Source organism: Arachis ipaensis, chromosome B6 (genome assembly GCF_059453495.1).
Source record: "Arachis ipaensis isolate K30076 ecotype BB chromosome B6, ASM5945349v1, whole genome shotgun sequence".
Taxonomy (NCBI): domain Eukaryota; kingdom Viridiplantae; phylum Streptophyta; class Magnoliopsida; order Fabales; family Fabaceae; genus Arachis; species Arachis ipaensis.
The window spans coordinates 62,748,686-62,772,371 of NC_142441.1; the positions used below are offsets into that span (position 1 = coordinate 62,748,686).

Genomic DNA, 23,686 nt, shown 5'->3' on the forward strand with positions numbered 1-23,686 from the left:
TCTTGGTTTTCATTCCTGCTTGGCAAACAAATATTTAAGTGTTGTGTGATTTGTGAAAACAATCACTTTGGAACCAATGAGGTATGATCTAAACTTGTCAAATTGAAAAACTATTTCCAGCAACTCCTTTTCAGTAGTGGTATAATTTCTTTGAGTGTCATTGAGGACCTTGCTGGCATAGTATATGACATGAACCAAATTATCTTTCCTCTGTCCTAACACTGCACCAACTGCGAAATCAGATGCATAACACATCAGTTCGAATGGTAAGTTCCAATCAGGTGGGGTAATGATAGGGGCTGAGGACAACCTCTTTTTCACGTTTTCGAATGCTAGCATGCACTTCTCATCAAAGATAAATGGTGTATCAGATACAAGAAGATTGCTTAAGGGCTTGGCTATCTTTGAAAAATCTTTAATAAATCTTCTGTAAAAGCCAACATGCCCTAAAAAGCTCCTAATTGCCTTGACATCACTTGGTGGGGGTAATTTTTCAATGAGTTCCACCTTAGCTCTGTCTACCTCAATGCCTTGGTTAGAAACTTTATGGCCAAGGACTATTCCTTTTGTCATCATAAAGTGGCATTTTTTCCAATTCAAGACCAGATTAGTCTCTTGACATCTTTTTAATACGAAGGCAAGGTGATTTAGGCAATTAGGAAAGGAATCCCCGAATACTGAAGAGTCATCCATAAAGACTTCAATGAATTTCTCTATCATATCTGAGAAGATAGAAAGCATGCAGCATTGAAAAGTTGCAGGTGCATTAGATAGCCCAAATGGCATGCGCCTGTATGCAAACACTCCATATGGCAAGTAAATGATATTTTCTCCTGGTCTCTTGGATCAACTACTATATGATTGTATCCTAAATAACCATCTAGAAAACAATAATATGCGTGTCCTGCAAGTCTTTCCAGCATCTGATCCATGAAGGGGAGTGGGAAGTGATCTTTTCTTGTAGCTTCATTGAGTTTTCTGTAGTCAATGCACATCCTCCATCCTGTGACCGTTCTTGTAGGGATGAGTTCGTTCCTTTCATTGGGTACTGCAGTGATTCCTCCTTTCTTGGGGACCACTTGGACGGGGCTGACCCATGGGCTATCCGAAATTGGGTAGATTACCCCTCCCTGCCACAGCTTCATGACTTCCTTCTGTACCACTTCTTTCATGACTAGATTTAGCCTCCTTTGGGGTTGAATGGAGGGTTTGGCATCATTTTCCAACAGTATCTTATGCATGCATATGGCCGAACTGATTCCCTTCAAGTCAGGGAGGGTCCATCCAATGGCATCCTTATGCTTTTGCAATACTTGGAGTAGTTCCTCCTCTTGTTCTTGGCTGAGGGCTGAGTTTATGATCACTGGATAACATTCATGCTCTCCTAAATATGCATATTTGAGGTTGGGCGGCAGTGCCTTTAGTTCAAGTTTGGGTGCTTCTTCTTTTTTTTCATTCTTCTCCTCTAGTGTGCCCTGAACACGAACCTCAGCTGTTGCAGCCTCTTCGCTTGATGCTGATTCCTCTTCTTCTGTTAACCCCTCAAGTTCTTCCTCTTCAAAAGTTTCTTGCACTACAGCTTCCAATGAGTCTAACCTCATACATTCTCCCAATGAGTCTTGTGGGTAACTCATGGCCTTGAACACATTGAATATCATTTTCTCATCATGTACTCAAAGGGTAAGTTCACCCTTTTGGACATCGATGATAGCTCCGGCAGTGGCTAAGAATGGCCTTCGCAGGATGATAGAGGCCTTGGCTCCTTCCTCCATATCCAACACTACAAAGTTTGCTGGGAAGATAAAGTCTCCTACCTTCACCAACAAGTCTTCTACTATTCCGTGAGGAAATTTGAATGATCAGTCTGCCAGTTATAGGGCCATTTTTGTTGGCTTGGCCTCCTCAATCCTCATTTTTCTCATCATTGCTAAGGACATCAAATTTATGCTAGCTCCTAAATCACATAAAGCCTTTTCCACTGTGATTTCCCCTATAATACAAGGAATCTGGAAGCTCCCAGGATCCTTCAATTTCTGGGGTAATTTGTGCTGAATGATGGCACTACATTCTTCGGTTAGTACCACAGTCTCGTTGTTCTTCCAGTTTCTCTTCTTGGTCATCAACTCCTTTAAGAACTTGGCATAGAGTAGCATTTGCTCTATTGCTTCAGCAAAGGGTATGTTAATCTGTAATTTCTTGAAGATTTCTAAGAATCTTGAGAATTGGTTGTCATCTCCCCTCTTCTTCAATTGCTGAGGGTATGGGGATTTTGAAACATATGGTTTCAGCACTTTTCCTTCTTGATGTGAATTGGGAGTGGGAACTTGAACTTCATATTGTTCCTTTTTCTTTTCATCCAAGTTCTTCTCTTGTGGTTTCTTGGAGGTCTCCTTCAATTCCTTCCTACTTTTGAGGGTGATAGCTTGATACTCCTCCCTTGGGTTTGAATTAGTGCTGCTGCAAATATTGTGGCTAGGAACTTGCTTGAATAGGTAGCTAATTTGTGTTTCAAGTTTCTTGATGGTAGCATCTTGATTCTGCATATTGGATCGCACTTCTTCCCGGAACATTTTACTGTCTTGAACTTCCTTGCATATACCTTCAAGTAGAGTCTCAATCCTGGAGAGTCTATCTTTGGATGGTGATGGTGAGTTGAGGTTGGAAGGGTGAGAAGGGATATTTTGGTTTTGATATGGATGTTGAGAGGTATTGTTGGGTGGGTGTTGATATGATCTCTATGTGGAATGTTGGTGAGTTGCATTGTTATTGGGGTTGTGACGTCTCTGATCTTGGCCTTGATCTTGTTGATTTCCCCACCCAAAGTTTGGGTGGTTTTTCCAACCAGGATTATAAGTTTTGGAGTATAGATCATGGGTCTGCCTAGGTGAGTTCCCAATATAGTTGGCTTGTTCCCAGTCACCCTCTTCCTTTGTATTTACTCCTTCTTGAGCTGCTGATGAGGTGGTGACTGCTGCAACTTGTTTCCTTTCCATTTTCTTGGTAAGGTCAGCCAGCTGTTTGGTGATCATCTTGTTTTGAGCCAGCAGAGCATCCATATTGTTTAGCTCCATCACTCCTCGAGTGTTGCTCCTTTCAGAAGCATAGAGGTAGTCATTCTCAGCTACAGTCTCGATGGCATCTATGGCTTCTTCAATGGTCTTCTTTTTGTTCAGAGATCCTCTGGATGAGTGGTCTACTGCCTTCTTTGATTCATAAGAAAGACCCTCATAGAAAATGTGTAATTGCACCCATTCATTGAACATGTCTGGTGGGCACCTTCTTGTTAAATCCTTAAATCTCTCCCATGCCTCATAGAGAGTTTCACCATCTTGTTGTCTGAAGGTTTGTACCTCAGCTCTCAACCTGTTGATTCTTTGAGGAGGGTAGAATCTCACCAAGAATTTGTTTACCACTTCTTCCCAGGTTGTTAAACTCTCCTTCGGAAAGGATTCCAGCCATTTAGATGCTTTATCCTTGAGTGAAAAAGGGAACAAAAGCAGTCTATAGGTGTTAGGATGAACACCATTAGAATTCACAATATCACATATCCTTAGGAAGGTGGTTATATGTTGATTGGGGTCTTCTTGGGCACTTCCTCCGAATGCACAATTGTTCTGAACGAGGGTGATGAGCTGGGGTTTTAGTTCAAAGTTATTGGCATGTATGGTTGGCTTTTGAATGCTACTTCCATAATTTCTTGGGTTTGGATTGATGTAAGAGCCTAGAACTCTTCTCTCTTGCCCAGCATGATTTGCTGGGCCTTTTCTGGCATGGTTGTGAGCTTCTTCTTCATGGTGGTTCTCCATATTCTCCTCCATGTCTGTTTCAAAATACTCTTTCTCTTCCTCAGCACCAACGACTCTCTTTCCTCTTGCTTCCCTCCTTAAACTAAGGAAGGTCCTCTCAGATTCAAATTCAAAGGAAGTCGAAGTCCCACTTCTTCTACCTGTCATACAACCAACAAAGCAAAAAGCAAGAAAGAAAATGAATGAAGAAATTACTCTTGTTAGAATGGCTGTTAGTGTGAGTAGTGCAATGTATCAAATAGTTAGTGGGTTAGTAAACTAAATTGTAAACAACTAAGAAAACACAACAAATGGGTAAGGGAAAAAGGGAAGAAGATAGCTAAAACTGAAAGTAAATCACTCAGATGGAATTAAACAAAACAAAAGAAAATTTCTCAATCTAGTTATCCTCCAACATAATCATTGTCGATACAAAATCAATCCCCGGCAACGGTGGCATAAACTTGATGCACGGAAACTTGTCTCTCAATAAATTTTCCTTCGGCAAGTATACCGAATTGTCGTCAAGTAAAAACTCACAATAGAGTGAGGTCGAATCCCACAGGGATTAATGGATTAAGCAATCAATGGTTAATTGATTATCCTAGTTAGACGGTTCATATTTAGATGATGAGCAACAAGGAAATGTAAATTGCATGAATGTAAAGGAAAACTATAAAGTGCATAAAAGTAAAATGGCAAGAAAAGTAAATGTAAGAACTAAAATAAAATGAACATTGGGATCAAGAGATATTACAATCCTCTGGATCAAGTTCATTCTCATCTCTTCCTCAATCAATGCATTCATTGATCTCCTTGGCAATCTTAAGTGATTGGATCCCAATTCCTTGGCAATCCAATCTCTCTAAGCTTGAACAATTGCCCAATTCCTTGATTTAATTTCTCATGGGAAGAGATGAAGTATGGTCATTGATTATACCACATGTATTTCCAAATCAAAGTGTTGGTAGGATTAAATGTCACAATATCCATCCAAACTCCAATTCGGTCCAACATGAGAAAATATTTCTAGTAAAATCAAGAGGAAAGAAAGAGGAAGAAGAACGAAAACTACAATTGATCCATTAAATACAATAGAGCTCTCGAACCCAATGAAAAGAGTTAGTTGTTCATTGCTCTATCAAAACAGAAAAGAAAGAAAGTGCAGAAAAATAAAATGAAAATTAAAATTGAAATTGAAACTTCAAATTTCATAAATGAAAAGTACAAAATGGAATTAAACTACTACTAAGAAAAGAAAATGAAGAGAAAAGGAAGAAGAGTGTAGGGGGAGGTGAGTCCGAAGACCCCTCTTCTCTGGTGTGTCCAGCCCCCAGAATCCCGTCCCCCTTGAAAGTAAAAACTAAGGCTGATAAATCCATATTTTATGATATATTTTGTGCTTAATGTGAGTGATTTATTCAATGCTTCTCCCACTTATTCATATTAATTGCATGGTTTTACTTTTCCTTCATTATTATGTGATGTATGTGAAAAACATGTTTCCTATGCTTAAAAATAATTATTTTGATTACCCTTTATTTCCATTCGATGCCATGATTCGTTTGTTGCGTAGTTTCAGATCTTCTAAGGCAGGAATGACTTAAAGGATGGAAAGGAAACATACAAAAATGGAAGGAAAGAACAAAACAGAGTTTTTGAAGAAACTGGCATCCACGCGATCGCATGGGCGACGCGGCCGCATGCCAGCGTGAAGAGACATTAACGCGGCCGCATGACTGACGCGATCGCGCGCTTTGAGCGAAACACATATGATGCGGATGCATGACTGACGCGACCGCGTGACAAGGAAAAACTCCCAATGACGATAGAGGCCACGCACCAGAAATTGCAGAAAATGCTCATAGCAAATTCTGAAGCCCTTTTTGGCCCAAATCCAAGTCTAGAAGGCATAGACCAGAGGTTATGAAGTGGGGGAATGCATCCATTCAGGGAGACTCTCTAATTAGTTAGTTTTTCATGATTTAGATTTAGTTTTGAGAGAGGTTCTCTCCTCTCTCTCTTTAGGATTAGGATTTAGATTTAGGATTTTATTCGCTTTCCGGATTATCTCTTTACCAGGTTCAATACTCCTGTTTATTATGTTCTCAATTTAATTATGAATTCTTCTATGTTACAGATTGCTCTTTGAATTAATGTTAATTGAGGTATTTCAGTTTAATATTGCTTTCTTTTATTTATGTTACTTTTATCCCCAATCTGAAGAAATTTTTATTCCAGTAGATTTACTTTTCCCCTTTCGGTCTTGGTTAAGAAATCAGTAACTCAGGAGTTATCAAACTCAAACATGATTGATAATTGTTATCTTTGCTAATAAAATTGAACTTCAATAATCCCAATCTTTCCTTAGGGATTAACTAGGATTTGAGGATCTAACTAATTAGTCACTTCACCTTCCCTTGCTCTAGCAAAGGTTAACTAAGTGGAATTAAGATTCAATTTTCATCATCATTGATAAGGATAACTAGGATAGGACTTCTAATTTCTCATACCTTGCCAAAAGTGTGTTTTACAGTTATTTATTTAAATTACAGTCTTTTACTCACTTTAATTGCAATTTAAATTACTTGTTTCTCACCTTCGAAACCTCAATTTACAATCTTCATAACCAATAATAAGAACATACTTCCCTGCAGTTCCTTGAGAAGACGACCCGAGGTTTGAATACTTCGGTTATCAATTTATTTAGGGGTTTGTTACTTGTGACAACCAAAACATTTGTAAGAAGGGATTTTTGTTGGTTTAGAAACTATATCTACAACGTGACTATTTTTATAAATTCTTTACTAGCAAAAATCCTAACGTCAAAATGGCGCCGTTGCCGGGGAATTGCAATCGTGTGCCTTATTATTGGTTATTGTAAATATTTCTCTTTTACGTGTTTATTTGTTTTTATTTTCTTATTTTATCTTCATTAGCTACTATGAATTCTCACCCCTCTCGCTTTGAGTTTGGTTCTAATATTGTTGAAAGGAATGAAAGTTATAACAGGAACATGCATCAAGGTCAGAGCAATCAAAGATGGATGGAGCCAAGAGGATCTGATCAACCCTTTAGGCAGCAATACCCTCCAAGATATCATGGACAAAGACCATTCTACAATGCATACCAAGGCAATAGACATGGTGGAAAACCTTGTAGTTACCAACAAGCCCCACCCTATGCTTATAGGCCATCTTCTCAACACAACCTTGAACTACCACACTCACAAGTTGCTTTTCACCATTCGCCACCATATGATCCTCATTTACCCCGATTCCAATCCAATTACTCCCAAACACCACCACTTCCCAATGTACCACGTCCAAATCCATCACCCCGAGAATCAGAAGTTTGCCTCAAGGGAACAGTAGATCAACTTCAAACAACCCTTCATCAACTGGAGCAAGCAATAAGTCAATTATCTTCTAGACGTTCGAACATTCAAGGGCCTCCCAGAGCCCCATGTGGACAATCTAACGAAGAGCGTAGCATGAAGGAGATACTAGAAACTCCAGTGGACAAGACAGAGCATGGCTTCATACTAGAACAAGTAGAGGAAGCTGTCATTATACAAGAAAAAGAGTTGGTTGAAGACTTAGGAGACGCTAAACTTCCATGGGAATCCAGAGTTGTGGAGAACTCTGTCAAGGACGTTACAACTGATGCTAAGGAGAATAGTACACAAACCTCAGAGCAAGTCTTTTATGAAGAACTAGACGGAATAATCCAAGAAGCAAGTTTCCTTGATGATGATAATCTCAAGTCAAGTTCTTCTAGTAATGAACTTGCATCCGCGAGTGAATTCTCTGAGATCGAAGAATCTTCCCCAAGCGAGTACGAAGATGATACGGAGGTAGATTTCTCTCAACCTCCAGTTTATGACTTAAGTGACGAGGAAGACATAGAAGGCTTTGATTAGGACATGGATACATTTGAAGAATCTTGCAAAGAAGTGAAGAATTTCACAGAAGAGCACAAGGGAGTAGAACTCACAGAACCACTGGAACCACCTATCCCAAGGCCATTACCACCCAATACAAGCTTCAAGTGGGTACAATCCTTAACCTTTAGCTTTATTTTTCCACTTGAATATGGTTTGCTTGAAACAGATGGCCACCTTAGAGCTCTCTGCGGCTTTAAGAGTAAAAGGGAAATGGCTCGTACTCAGAGCTGGTGCACAAGGTTCAATAAGGTTCCACGCTTCAACTTGAAGTGCATGGATTGGCATCATAATCAATCGAATGGATCTCGGAAAACGTTTGGTTATTCTGGTGAGAATCTAATTTCTAAACCGCCCAGATGGAAAAATACAGATCAAGATGAAGGTGGATTTAAAAGCCAAGTTTGGGATCTTGGAATCTATTCTAACACTCGTCACCCCGGGAGCTTGAGAATCTATTTGAAGTTGCTCAGAAGCTTTACATGCCTAGTTTGGGACCCCGGAGGCTATTGGCATTCCAAGCATTGGTGGAGATTTCTGGATGAATTTAAGTATAAGCCACCATAACAGGAAGCTCATCCAATGTCCAACTTAAGGACTTTAACTAAAAGTGCTAGGTGGGAGACAACCCACCATGGTATGATCGTTCCTTTTTCATTTTTTATTTAGTTTTACTTGTTTTCAAGTTTTCTTTTATTTTATTATATTGAACCTGGAGTTTTGCATAGCCTTCATATTAAGCATTGCATTTTGCATACTGTTTCAAAAAAAAAAAAGGGTGCGCGACGCGACCGCATCATTTATGCGATCGCGTCAAGTTGAGAAAACTCTCCCCATGTGTTCGCGTCATTCACGTGGCCGCGTGATCTGGAGATCGGCGTAAACATCCAACGTCCAGAAAGTTAGGCTGGAATCGTGCGGCCATTGTGCGTTTTGCACAAAACGACCACGCGATCGCGTCCTTGATGCGATCGCGTCACTTGCATAACATCAATCCCACGCGACAGCGTGAGCGATGCGATCGCGTCGCATGGATTACACAACATCCCAAAAGGAGGAGAGTTGCGCTGAAACGACACTGGAATTGTGCGTTTAGCACAATTTCCGGCGACGCGATCGCATGCCCCAGGCGATCGCGTCATTCGCTCCCTGATCCATTCCATGCGATTGCGTGCCCCATGCGATCGCGTCAACCACCATTTCAGCCCAACCACGCGACCGCGTGCCCCACGCGATCGCGTGGATTCAAACTCCATAACCCCCCAGTCACGCGAACCCTACCATTTGTGCCCCCCCAAACCCTTCTCCTTCCTCCCTTCCTCTCCAACCACCCAACCACCACCCAGTCACCATCACCGACCGCCGCCATCCCGCCGACCACCCAGACCCCGTCGCCACACCACCCCCCTTCCTCCTTCCCCTTCTTTCTTCTTCTTCCTTTTCCTTCCTCCCTCCACCGCCACTGCCCCCCTCCGCGATCACCACCCCACCGCACCGCCGTCACCGCCGCGCCCCTATCCGCTACCTACGCCCCCTCTTCTATTCCTTCCCTTCCCCCTACCCCCATTACCCTTCCCGAGGCCCCTGCCTCTGAACAGTACCCACCGCCGCCGCGCCACCACCAACCGCCGCGCCAGACGCCACTGCCACCATCCCCCAGCCACCTCTCTGCCCCACTCTCCTTAATTCACCTACCAGGTTCCGACCAACACCACCCTTCTATCCATTCGTAGTTAATTCATATTTTTCTATTTATGTTCATATTTAGGCTAGTTAGATATGCATGTTGTAGTGGATTTTAGGTTGTTAGTGATGACAAGTCATCCTAGCCTAGTTTTACTAGTCTTTTTCTTTGATTTTCAATAGGTTTTATGCACTTTCTTGGGCCACAAGTAAGTCAATTGGGTGGAATTTCATGTTTCCTTATATTCAATCAACCATGGATGAATTGATGCATTTTCATGAGTTTTATGCCATAATTGCTTAGATGACAAGAAGAAGAATAACTCTCATGATTATAGCATAGCATTGATGCAATTGTTGATTGATGATAGGAGGAATAAAGCTTGGAAGAAGGTTGAAGAAAAGGGGATAGCAAGGGGCAAGAAGAGGCACTCACGTTTGAGCTCAAGTTTGCCTTAAACTTGGACTCAAACGTGAGGAAGAGTGCAACCACACCCTGGAAGCAAGCCAACATTTGCGCCGACGTTTGCCTCAAACTTGAGGTCAAACGTTGGCGCCACAAGAACAAGGATGAATACCCCTGGAGCTATGCAACGTTTGTGTCAATGTTTACCTCCAACTTGAGGTCAAACGTTGGCCACATCTCAGCAAGAAAAATCACCCCTGGAGCTTAGCAACGTTTGCGCCAACGTTTGCCTCAAACTTGAGGTCAAACGTTGGCACCATAAGAGAATGAATGAACACCCCTGTTTGATGATTCAATGAGCCACGTTTGTGCCAACGTTTGCCTCAAACGTTAGGCCAAATGTTGGCTAGAAGAGCTGCTTGGGAAGGGCCACGTTTGAGCTCACATTTGACCTCAAACGTTGGCTCAAATGTGGATGACAGCAACTTGGCCGAGCTGCATAATGTCACACATGAAGACGTTTGAGTCAACGTTTGACTCAAATGTTGACTCAAACGTGAATGGTTCAAGGCCCGGTTCACAAGTGGATTTCTTCCCAACACCAAGAGCAATCAACAGAGGCTATTATCAACCCAATTCCATCAAGACCAAGGGCCCAATTCAAGGCTTGAAGATCATTAGAAGAGAGTGTATAAATATATTAGAATTTAAATTTTTCGGGAGCTTCCCTTTTTAGAATTTTTAATACTTACAGTAGAGAACTCATCTTTACATTTTGAGTTGTTGCTTTTAGAATTTGAGAGTTCCTGGGAAGGAGAATTGAATTCTCTTCCCCTTGGTTGTTTTTGCTTTCTTTTCTACACACTTTGTTTAAATCTTGGGGGTTGGAGAATTGAAGGAATTCTGTTTCAATCTCACCCTGAGATCTCTCTGTTTGATTTACTGCACTTTTTGAGAAATCAATATTTGAATTCCTTTCTTCTACTGCTTGATATTTACTTTTCTTGCAATTGAATTCTAAGTTTGGATCTAGGAAGGCATTGAGATCTAGACTTGGTTATCTAGTCTCTTGGGTCCTGAGATCTGGAGTTATCATTTTATTTTCTCTGTTGAATGCTTTTCACGTTTATTTACATTTCTATTTTAGATCCGGTTCAATTCAAGTCACCTTCTACTCTTCTATGTGTTGAGATTTATTGTTCTTTTGTTTAATTCTTGCAATCCCACATCCCTGACCCCTTTACAATTCAAGCCATTTACAATTCTTGCACTCTAAGATTCTGTAATTTACATTTCTTGCGTTCTAAGTTTCTGCCATTTAATTTCTTGTTCTTTAAGATTCAGCACTTTTATTTGCTTTTCTCTTTAATTTACTGCAATTCACCCTTCCCTTTTACATTCCTTGCAAATTTAGCTTCTGCAATTACAAACCACTCAAACCAATACTTGATTTGCTTGACTAAATCAACCACTAAACTAAAATTGCTCAATCCTTCAATCCCTGTGGGATCGACCTCACTCATGTGAGTTATTATTACTTGATGCGACCCGGTACACTTGCCGGTGAGTTGTGTGTTTGGAATTCATTTTCCAAATTTTACACATCAAGTTTTTGGCGCCGTTACCGGGGATTGAAATAGATTGACAATGATTAAGTGAAGTGGAGATCTAGATCAAGCACTTTTTCTATTCTGTTTCTTTAAGTTTTGACTAACACGCTAACTGTTTGAATTTTTGCTCAAGCTAACTAAAACTTCATTCTAGCAATAGATTGAAGTGTCACTGGTTGTGTGTTTCTTGTGTTTTGTTTGTATGTCAGATACAAGAAGAGCTATACCCACCTTTCATGAACAAGACGAACGAACTCTCAGGAGATTAAGAAGAGCTGAAAGAGGGAAAGGCATTGTTGGAGAAGAAGAATCTGAGGAGGAATATCACGAGATGGAAGGAGATCCATCTAATCCCAATCATCCAGAAGGAGGGGCTAACAATAACCCACAACAGAGGAGAGTACTGGCCTCCTATACATTTGCAAATGCTAGACATTGTGGAAGCAGCATTCTTACCCCTAATGTCAATGCAAATAACTTTGAACTGAAGTCACAACTCATCACATTGGTCCAAAACAACTGCTCTTTTGGAGGAGGGCCATTGGAGGACCCGAACCAACATCTGTCCACTTTCTTGAGGATTTGTGACACAGTTAAAAGCAATGGAGTACACCCTAACATATACAAGCTGCTGTTATTCCTATTCTCTCTCAGGGACAAGGCCACTCAATGGCTAGAAACATTCCCGAAGGAAAGCATCAACACTTGGGATGATTTGGTGAGCAAGTTTCTTGCCAAGTTTTACCCCTCAAAGGATCATTAGGTTGAAGACTGAGGTGCAGACATTCACACAAATTGATGCTGAAAATCTATATGAGGCATGGGAAAGATATAAGGCTCTGCTGAGAAAATGTCCACCAGAGATGTTCACTGAGTGGGACAAGCTGCAGAACTTCTATGAAGGGCTCACTCTAAAGGCTCAAGAGGCACTTGATCACTCAGCCGGAGGATCATTGCAACTGATGAAAACTGCAGAAGAGGCTCAAAATCTCATTGACATGGTGGCTAACAACCAGTATTTCTTTGCTCATCAAAGGCAACGCCAACCGTCACAAAGGAGAGGAGTAATGGAGCTGGAAGGAGTGGATTCAACCTTAGCTCAAAACAAAATGATGCAGCAGCAAATTCAACAACAATTTGAGCAAATGGCCAAGAGGATTGATAATCTCCAAGTTGCAGCAGTCAACACAAGCCAACCATCAACCACATGGGGGCAAAATGAAGAAACTCAAGAGGAGCAACAGCAAGAGCAAGTCCAGTACATGCACAACCAAAATTCTGGGCCAAATGAAGTCTATGGTGATACTTACAACCCCTCTTGGAAGAATCACCCAAACCTTAGGTGGGGAGACAATCACAAACAGAATCAACAACCATGGCAGAGGAACTCAAATCAAAACACTTCAAGAAACAACCAAAACCACAACCAGCAGCAAACTAACCAAAACCCTTACAGAAAACCCCAAAACAACTACCCCAACTCCAACCATTATCCACCCAATAACCAACCAATTTCACATGACTCTCAGAGGATCACTAATCTGGAAATGTTAATGGAAAAGATGATGAAGCACCAAGAAATGACAACAAGAAACCAGGAAGCCTCCATGAAGAATATGGAAAGGTAAATTGGTCAGCTCTCCAAACAGATCACCATTTAAAGGTCATCAAGCTTACTACCAAGTGACACCATTCCTAATCCAAAAGAGGAGTGCAAAATAATACAACTAAGGAGTGGAAAGATCTTGGTGAAAAATGAAGAAGCAACCAAGAAACCAAAGGAAAGTGACAAGAAAGAAGCTGAAGAAGAGAAAACCAATGACGAGAATGTAACAGCAAGCAAAAATGCTGCAGAAGAACTCAAAAAGAAGAACAACCAACCATACAATTCAAAGGAAGAAGTTCAAGGACAGCAGCAAGTGGAGAAGAGCATTACACCTCCACTGCCATATCCCCAAAGGTTCAACAAGGAGACTAAGGACCAACACTTCCCAAAAATTCTTGAAGTCTTCAAGAAGTTGGAGATCAATATTCCCTTAGCTGAAGCACTTGAGCAAATGCCCCTGTATGCTAAGTTCTTGAAGGAGCTCATCAATAAGAAGATGAGTTGGCAAGAGAAGGAAACTATACTTCTCACTGAAGAATGTAGCGCTGTGATTCAAGGAGTTATCCCACCAAAGCTCAAAGATCCACGGAGTTTTGTAGTTTCATGTACCATAGGCAAAATGACCCTAGACAAAGCTCTCTGTGACCTTGGTGCTAGCATCAATCTGATGCCGTTATCAATGATGAGAAAGCTTGCCATAGAGGAACTCAAACCTACCAGTATGTCTTTGGTGATGGCTGACAGATCAATCAAGACACCCAATGGCATTGTGGAAAACCTGTTAGTGAAGGTTGGGGAGTTTATCTTCCCAGCAGACTTCGTAATTCTGGATACAGAGAAAGAAGGAAACAACTCAATCATCTTGGGAAGGCCATTTTTGGCCACAGCTAGAGCCGTTATTGATGTAGAGAAGGGAGAGATGATTTTTAGAGTACATAATGAGGAAATGGTCATCAATGTCTTCAAATCAATGAAACACCCTCTTGAACAAGAAAATTATGTGAAGGTGGACATGATAGAAAGTCTGGTGGAGGAAATGCTAGAAGCCACTTGTCATGAGCAATAGGAAGAAGAAGTGGTAGAAATCTCTAGTGAAGACAAGGAGAAAGAGAAGCCAAAACAGGAATTGAAACCTCTTCCCCCTCACCTCAAATATGTGTTCCTGGGAGAAGAAGAGACCCTACCAGTGATCATTAACTCCTCCTTAAATATGGAAGAAGAAACAAAGCTGATTGAAGTGTTGAAAGCTCACCAAGCAGCCTTGGGTTGGACAATTAACGATATCAAAGGTATTAGCCTAGCCATTTGTATGCATAAAATTTTGCTAGAAGAAGAATCAAAGCTTGTGGTTCAACCCCAAAGAAGGCTCAACCCAGCCATGAAGGAGGTAGTTCAAAAAGAAGTCATAAAGTTGTGGAATGCTGGAATAATTTTCCCAATCTCTGACAGCTCATGGGTGAGCCCGGTTCAAGTTGTACCAAAAAAGGGAGGAATGACGGTCATTACCAATGAGAACAATGAGTTGATCCCTACTAGGACAGTGACTGGGTGGAGGATGTGCATAGACTATAGAAGATTGAATGATGCCACAAGGAAAGACCATTTCCCTCTCCCATTCATTGATCAGATGCTGGAAAGATTAGCCGGCCATGCCTACTATTGTTTCTTAGATGGGTATTCTGGTTACAATCAAATCGTGGTGGACCCTAAAGATCAAGAGAAAACTGCCTTCACATGTCCATTTGAAGTTTTTGCATACAGGAGGATGCCCTTTGGGCTGTGCAATGCCCCAACCACATTTCAGAGGTGTATGCTTTCCATCTTCTCTGATATGGTTGAAAAATTTTTAGAAGTCTTCATGGATGATTTTTCTGTCTTTGGCAATTCATTTAACACCTGTTTGCATCATTTAACTCTTGTTTTGAAAAGATTCCAAGAAACTAACTTGGTCTTAAACTGGAAAAAATGCCATTTCATGGTTCCTGAAGGGATAGTTCTTGGGCATAAAGTGTCATGCAGAGGTATAGAAGTTGATAAAGCTAAAATAGAAATTATTGAAAAACTTCCTATACCCGTTAATGTGAAAGTAGTAAGGAGTTTTCTTGGGCATGCTGGTTTCTACAGAAGGTTCATCAAAGATTTCTCAAAAATAGCAAAGCCATTGAGCAATTTGCTAGTGATTGACAACCCTTTCATCTTTGATGGGAACTGTAATCAAGCCTTTGAAACCTTAAAGAGAAAACTCATCACAGCACCAATCATCACACCCCCTGATTGGAACTTCCCTTTTGAACTTATGTGTGATGCAAGTGACCTTGCCATTGGTGCTGTGCTGGGACAAAAGAAAGATAGATTGCACCATGTCATATATTATGCCAGCAAAGTGTTAAATGAAACACAGAAAAATTATACCACCACAGAGAAAGAACTTTTGGCAATTATTTATGCATTTGATAAATTTAGGAAATACTTGATTGGCTCAAAAGTTATAGCATACACTGACCATGCTGCTCTCAAGTATTTAATGTCTAAACAGGATTCAAAGCCAAGGCTTATTAGGTGGGTACTGCTACTTCAAGAGTTTGATATTGAAGTAAGAGATAGAAAGGGAAGTGAAAATCAGGTAGCAGATCATTTATGAAGAGTACCACAAGAAGCCTATCAAGATAAACCACAACAAATAAATGAGAACTTCCCTGATGAGCACCTGTTCCAAGTTCAACAAACACCTTGGTTTTGCTGACATAGCAAATTACAAAGTGGGAAGAAAGATACCTCAAGAATGTTCTAAGCAACAAGAGAAGAAGCTGCTCAATGAATCAAGGAAGTTCTTGTGGGATGAACCCTTTTTATTCAAGAGGTGCTCTGATGGAATGATTAGGAAGTGTGTCCATGAAAACGAAATAAGGGACATATTGTGGCATTGTCATGGTTCAGCATACGGTGGACACTTTGGACCAGAGAGAACAGCTGCAAAGGTATTACAAAGTGATTTCTATTGGCCAACTATCTTCAAGGATGCCAGAGAGTTTGTTCACCAATGCAATGAATGCCAAAGAGCTGGAGGATTGACAAAAAGGAATGAGATGCCTCAGAATTTCATCTTGGAAGTTGAGCTATTTGACCTATGGGGCATTGATTTCATTGGACCTTTTCCCCCTTCTTATTCTTTCAGATACATCTTGGTGGCAGTAGAGTATGTCTCAAAATGTGTGAAAGCCATAGCCACAACCACTTGTAATGCACAAATTGTCCTTCAATTCTTTAAGAAGCATATCTTCATTAGATATGGAGTGCCCAAGGGTCTTGTCAGCGATGGTGGTGGTCACTTCTGCAACAAACAAATGGAGAAACTCTTCCACAAGTATGGAGTAATCCATAAAGTAGCCACACCATACGATCCTCAGACTAATGGCCAGGCTGAATTAGCAAATCGAGAGTTGAAGAGAATTTTAGAAAAAATAGTGGGAAGCACAAGGAAAGATTGGGCCAGGAAGTTAGAAGATGCACTCTGGGCATACAGGACAGCTTTCAGAACTCCCATTGGAAAGTCCCCATTTTAGCTATTATATGGAAAATCTTGTCACCTCCCTGTGGAGCTTGAGCATAAAGCTTTTTGGGCCACTAAACTCCTCAACCTTGATTCTCAAGCAGCAGGAGAAAAGAGACTGCTACAACTAAATGAGTTGGATGAGTTTAGACTAGAAGTTTATGAGAATGCTAAGATATACAAGGAGAGAGCTAAGAGGTGGCATGACAAGAAGATCTCAAAGAAAGAGTTCAAGCCAGGACAGCAAGTGCTACTGTATAACTCAAGGCTCAAGATCTTCCCTGGCAAGCTCAACTCCAAATGGACAGGTCCGTATCTAGTAACAAAAGTTTTTCCTTATGGAAGCCTTGAGCTGCTAGATGAAGCTACACAGAGCCACATCACAGCAAATGGGCATAGAGCAAAGCTTTATTTAGGAGGACAATGGGACAAGGAAAAGGAAGTTCAGTATCTGAACTGAAAAAACACAGAGGATGTCAAGCTAGTGACAATAAAGAAGCGCTTGTTGGGAGGCAACCCAACCTGAGGTAGTTTCCTTTTCATATCAATTTCAATAAAAAAGGGATTGAATAATTAGTATGTATTGCAAGGAACTAAGTTTGGTGTTGCACACCAAAATAATTTAAGGGAGAATGAAGGATTCTAAGTTTGGTGTTCCACCAAAATCTCATTTAAAAGCACATTCTCACTTCTGGCATAATGCTAGCTCCAAGCAATCAGATAAATTATTCAACCATTTAACTGCTTTCTAGTTTTAACTCCATAACCTTTAGCAAGGACACAAGATTTTAAATATAGTTAACTTGATGCATCAGAGACAGTGGCAAGGGACTAAGTTTGGTGTTCACACACCAAAGTAAGTTTAAAAGCCTACAATAAAGTCTTGCACACTAACCAATTACCTAAGGGCTTGAGAAACAAGCAACTTTCATTAACTCTGTAGGAATTCAATCACTCTCTTGGGAGGGCTACACACCATTGGCTGAGAGTAGGAAGAAAGAGCTACTGAGAGGTTGTATTGTCACTTAAATCCATCAGCATTGAATTATTCTAAATTGGTAGTTTGAATAGGCCCATCTTAACAGTAACTATTAGTTTAGTAATATTGCATCTTGCCTGTTTAACCTTGCAATAAGTAAGCTAGTCTAAGTATGTGCTTGTGTGTTTACTTTCACTTAACCAAATATATGCTTTGTCCCCTGCATCTTCAATTCAATAAAAGAAATGTTTGGAACATAAAGTAAGATAGTTCCTTGTTAGCTGGAAGTACAATAATAGTAAGTGGTGGTATGTATGTGTGATTGTGTGGTAGCTCACTTATAGTAAATAACAGGAATAGATTGTCTTCTTTCTAAGTGTAAACTAGCTCACTGTCTATGAATCTCAAAAATAAAAAGTCCTTGGTTGAAAAGAAAAAAATAAGTAGAATGAGAAAAGCCAAAAGTGGCAGCAAAGAAAACAAAAGAGGAAAATAGAATAAAGCTAAACACCAATAGCTTGAACCTTAGAATATATGCCTGTGGTGTATTTGTACTAGGATCTGCTTGGATTATTAAGTTCTTTGGAGTGCATTAACACTTGGTAACTTGGGTTAACTAACCCGGGATTATCAACTGAAAATCCACTATCAAAAGCAACTTAGCTACAAGACATTTAGTGACCCAAAGAGGTGCTGGGCATCAATGTTCTAAGAGAAATGTAAGCCAAGTGTTTATAGTGAATAATATGTTGAGCACAAATAAAGTAAAAAAAAAAAGAATTGCTACACACATGACACTGAGCTGGATGTTACAGAAAAGGAAAATAAAGAGAAACAAACATCAAGGACAAATAAATAATGAGAGGTCATAGCAGTGTGTTAAGTGATGCTTGGAGGAGACTTTCTATGCCTAAATGTCAATAAGAAGTGAGTAGTTACATATCAGCATAAAACCCCATGAGCTACCAATAATACTACGCTAGCATGAACATTTACTTCCTTTTTCATTCTTTCTTCTTAATAATTCTTTTCTTGCTTGGGGACAAGCAAGCTTTAAGTTTGGTGTTGTGATGACAAGTCATCCTAGCCTAGTTTTACTAGTCTTTTTCTTTGATTTTCAATAGGTTTTATGCACTTTCTTAGGCCACAAGTAAGTCAATTGGGTGGAATTTCATGTTTCCTTAGATTCAATCAACCATGGATGAATTGATGCATTTTCATGAGTTTTATGCCATAATTGCTTAGATGACAAGAAGAAAAATAACTCTCATGATTATAGCATAGCTTTGATGCAATTGTTGATTGATGATAGGTGGAATAAAGCTTGGAAGAAGGTTGAAGAAAAGGGGATAGCAAGGGGCAAGAAGAGGCACTCACGTTTGAGCTCAAGTTTGCCTTAAACATGGACTCAAACGTGAGGAAGAGTGCAACCACACCCTGGAAGCAAGCCAACGTTTGCACCAACGTTTGCCTCAAACTTGAGGTCAAATGTTGGCGCCACAAGAACAAGGATGAATACCCCTGGAGCTATGCAACGTTTGCGCCAACGTTTGCCTCCAACTTGAGGTCAAACGTTGGCCACATCTCAGCAAGAAAAATCACCCCTGGAGCTTGGCAACGTTTGCCTCAAACTTGAGGTCAAACTTTGGCGCCATAAGAGAATGAATGAACACCCCTGTTTGATGATTCAATGAGCCACGTTTGCCTCAAACGTTAGGCCAAACGTTGGCTAGAAGAGCTGCTTAGGAAGGGCCACGTTTGAGCTCACGTTTGACCTCAAACGCTGGCTCAAACGTGGATGACAGCAACTTGGCCGAGCTGCATAATGTCACCCACGAAGACGTTTGAGTCAACGTTTGCCTCAAACGTTGACTCAAACGTGAATGGTTCATGGCCCGGTTCACAAGTGGATTTCTTCCCAACACCAAGAGCAATCAACAGAGGCTATTATCAACCCAATTCTATCAAGACCAAAGGCCCAATTCAAGGCTTGAAGATCATTAGAAGAGAGTGTATAAATAGATTAGAATTTAAGTTTTTCGGGAGTTTCCCTTTTTAGAATTTTTAATACTTACAGTAGAGAACTCATCTTTACATTTTGAGTTGATGCTTTTAGAATTTGAGAGTTCCTGGGAAGTAGAATTGAATTATCTTCCCCTGGGTTGTTTTTGCTTTCTTTTCTACACACTTTGTTTAAATCTTAGGGGTTGGAGAATTGAAGGAATTCTGTTTCAATCTCACCCTGAGATCTCTCTGTTTGATTTACTGCACTTTTTGAGAAATTAATATTTGAATTCCTTTCTTCTACTACTTGATATTTACTTTTCTTGCAATTGAATTCTAAATTTGGATCTAGAAAGGCATTGAGATCTAGACTTGGTTATCTAGTCTCTTGGGTCCTGAGATCTGGAGTTATCATTTTATTTTCTCTGTTGAATGCTTTTCAAGTTTATTTACATTTCTATTTTAGATCCGGTTAAATTCAAGTCACCTTCTACTCTTCTATGTGTTGAGATTTATTGTTCTTTTGTTTAATTCTTGCAATCCCACATCCCTGACCCCGTTACAATTCAAGCCATTTACAATTCTTGCACTCTAAGATTCTGCAATTTACATTTCTTGCGTTCTAAGTTTCTGCCATTTAATTTCTTGTTCTTTAATATTCAGCACTTTTATTTGCTTTTCTCTTTAATTTACTGCAGTTCACCCTTTCCTTTTACATTCCTTGCAAATTTAGCTTCTGTCAATTACAAACCACTCAAACCAATACTTGATTCGCTTGACTAAATCAACCACTAAACTAAAATTGCTCAATCCTTCAATCCCTGTGGGATCGACCTCACTCATGTGAGTTATTATTACTTGATGCGACCCGGTACACTTGCCGGTGAATTGTGTGTTTGGAATTCGTTTTCCAAATTTTACACATCAGTTAGGTAGCCTAGGATGTGGTTAGTGGATTTAGGCCTATTTAATTGCGCTGTTCGTGTTTCTTGTTTTATAATTTTCGCAATTCTGCTGTTGCTATGTGTTAGTAATGTTCATATGCTGTTCTTCAAGTTCATGCTGCTATTGCAAATGTTCTTTCTTGTTCATACTCTTTAATTGCAATATGTTTTAATTCATATGAACTATTCTTATTGCTATTTATTTTTCGGGAACATCCAATTTTAGCCGGAATGCTGCCCAAATTTCTGTACATTGTTTTGATTTTCATTCCTATTTTGGTTTTGGCAAACTTGAACTCTGCTTTAATCAGCTTTTACCAAATCAATTGCTGAATGACAGGGCAAGCTTTCTTATTCTTTTTAATTTCTTGGTTTATAAATTGCATCTTGGATGATTCAATTCCACTCTTTGCTATTTTCATTTGAGTCATCCTTAACTTCCTTGTTTGGATTTGAGTTATCTGTTGCTTTAATTTGTGAATTCTCATTATTTAGAAATTGATCCTCATGTCACTTACTCTAATCCATTTTTATTCCCTAATTTTAACTTCCTAAACTCTTTTTTTTTTTTAAATTCTAACCAAACCTAACCCTTCAAAACATCTCTTCTGGTTTTTCACTTTCTTTTTAACATTCTAACCAAGGCATGATGATACTTTTTCTAATCAACTTGAATAGAAGTACATTTTGGATTGTTACATTTTTTCTCAGTATTCTAACTCTTATAAAATCCTTAAATGCAAATTTACTTAACTCAATTTCCTAATCTTATTCCTCCTTTGCAACTTTGTGTTTCTTTTGCTTATTTGCCTATTTGTTTTCCTGTTTTTTATTATATCCTGATTTTCTATTTTTCAGGATGTCTGTCAGCCAAAGAAAAGGAAAAGCAAAGGCAACTACTGGCAAACGTAAAAGAGGAGAATCCTCCATGTACATCCTGGATATCATGCACGATGACTCCTGGCGGGAGAAAAACTTTACCCCGCAGGAGAAGGCCGACCAGCTACTCCCTGCTACTGATCCAGTAAAGTTTGAAAACCGATACTGTGCGCTGAAGTATTCGGTGTTTGCAACCTCCAGGAACCTGTACCTGGAGAGGACTTTGAAAATCCCAGAAGAACTCCAGCAATACACCTCTGATCAAATCAAACAAAGAGGCTGGTTCTTCCTGGAAAGAAACCTGACTGAGGTCAATGCATCTTGGGTAAGGGAATTTTACTGCAATTACTTCAAGACTTCCCTAGATGCAGTAAACCTAAGAGGAAAGCAGATTCTGGTCACTGAAGAGGCCATAGAGGATATTCTGAAGCTTCTGCCTAAATCTGATCAGCTGGATGGTTATAAAAAAGCTGAGGAGGATATGCGCTTCATGAAGTTTGATTGGGATACAGTCAAGGCCAGGATAGCACTTGACCCGACCATTCCATGGATCATGGGTTAGAACACCACCATGCCTAAGGGAATCAAGCGGATTTACTTAAATGATGAGGCTCAGCTATGGCACCAGATCCTGAGCAATTTTGTCATGCCGAGTACCCATGAGACAGAGATCCTTGCCGCTATGATCACCCTCATATGGTGTGTGATGAAGGGTAAGGACCTGTACCTGCCACGCTTTATCCGGTACTATATGGCCAGGGTCTACGTCCGAGGCACTCTACCCTTTCCTTATCTGATTACACAGCTGGGCCGTCGAGCTGACGTGCCTTGGGAGGATGCTGATGAGAAGCCACCTGCTACAGAATGCAAGAAGATTATCCCTCACAGCAGGAACTTTCTGGCTTTGGGCTACAGACCTTCATTCCTCATTGCTACTGCTGAGACAGCCACACCATCTGCCGGCCCCTCTTCCTCCACAGCTACCCCAACCACCCCTGCTACCACCACTGCACCTCCACCTGCCTCAGAGCAAGTTTATCACCTAGTGCACTGCCTGTTTCGGTGGCTTGACCAGATGGAGCGTCGCAACAAGTGACGCTATGAGCACCTGAAGCTGTTGATCCGTTCTGGCACTGACATCCCCTCCGAGCCTGACACACCATCCGAGGTATCTGACAAGGAGGTGGATGATCACGAGGCAGATACCCATCCACAGAGCGAGGCTGTGCAGGCAGGCATAGAGCAGACTGCATCACATCAGGAGGCTCCGCCTCAGATTCAGGCCGTAGACCCAGAGATCCCTATCCAGTCAGCACCTCCTCTACAGCAGGTAGATCCTCAGACCACCACCACAGAGACTCCAGCTACCCACCCTTCCAGTGATGACACCCCTTCACACCCTGCTTGAGTGAGCATCAGGGACGATGCTTCATTTTAAGTGTGGGGAGGTCGCCATCTCTGGCGTATTTTTTTTTGGTGAACCACTACAGACTCTTTCATTTTATTTTGCTATTTTTCTGTTTTTTTTTTTCTTTATTTTTATTTTTATTTTCTCAGTACTTATACATTGCTATTTTCATGTATTTCTACTCTATTTCTGCATTTTGCATTTTTAGTTCATATTTTAGCCATTTAGTTTAGTTGCAATTCTAACTTATTAGTTATATAAATTGTGGATTAATTAGTATATTTTACTCTTTTTAGCATAAGATAGTGGTGCACGAAATTGGAAATCACAGTTCTTCACAAATTCGCACAACTAACTAGCAAGTGCACTGGGTCGTCCAAGTAATACCTTACGTGAGTAAGGGTCGATCCCACGGAGATTGTTGGCTTGAAGTAATCTATGGTTATCTTGTAACTCTTAGTCAGGAAAACAATAAAATAATTCACTTATCAAATTTGATTGCAAGGAATAAAAGGGCAGAACACAAATTATACTTGTATGCAATGATGGAGAATATGTTGGAGTTTTGGAGATGCTTTGTCTTCTGAAATTCTGCTTTCCTCTGTTTCTGATTCACGCACGCATGCCCTCCTATGGCAAGCTATGTGTTGGTGGATCACCGTTGTCAATGGCTACCATCCATCCTTCTAGTGAAAAGGGTCAGGTGCGCTGTCACCGTACGGCTAATCATCTGCAGGTTCTCAATCGTACCGGAATAGGATTTACTATCCTTTTGCGTCTGTCACTATGCCCAACACTCGCGAGTTTGAAGCTCGTCACAGTCATTCAATCCCTGAATCCTACTCGGAATACCACAGACAAGGTTTAGACTTTCCGGATTCTCTTGAAT

At 40.5% G+C, this 23,686-nt stretch overlaps 1 protein-coding gene and 1 non-coding gene across 2 annotated transcripts; both read left to right on the top strand.

The window, feature by feature from the left end:
• The first annotated feature begins 3,261 nt into the window (after positions 1 to 3,261).
• On the top strand, positions 3,262 to 3,365 carry LOC148555826 (small nucleolar RNA R71). The gene has a single exon (XR_015886977.1). It is a non-coding gene; the product is annotated as a small nucleolar RNA R71 (small nucleolar RNA).
• Positions 3,366 to 13,712: 10,347 nt separating this feature from the next.
• On the top strand, positions 13,713 to 14,099 carry LOC148555827 (uncharacterized). Its single transcript, XM_088490681.1, has one exon. The coding sequence runs from the start codon at positions 13,713 to 13,715 to the stop codon at positions 14,097 to 14,099; it is 387 nt and encodes a 128-aa protein (XP_088346807.1).
• Positions 14,100 to 23,686: the final 9,587 nt, after the last annotated feature.

Coding starts and splice junctions, on each gene's coding strand:
- LOC148555827 (XM_088490681.1), top strand. CDS start 13,713: ATGATGAGAAAGCTTGCCATAGAGGAACTCAAACCTACCAGTATGTCT.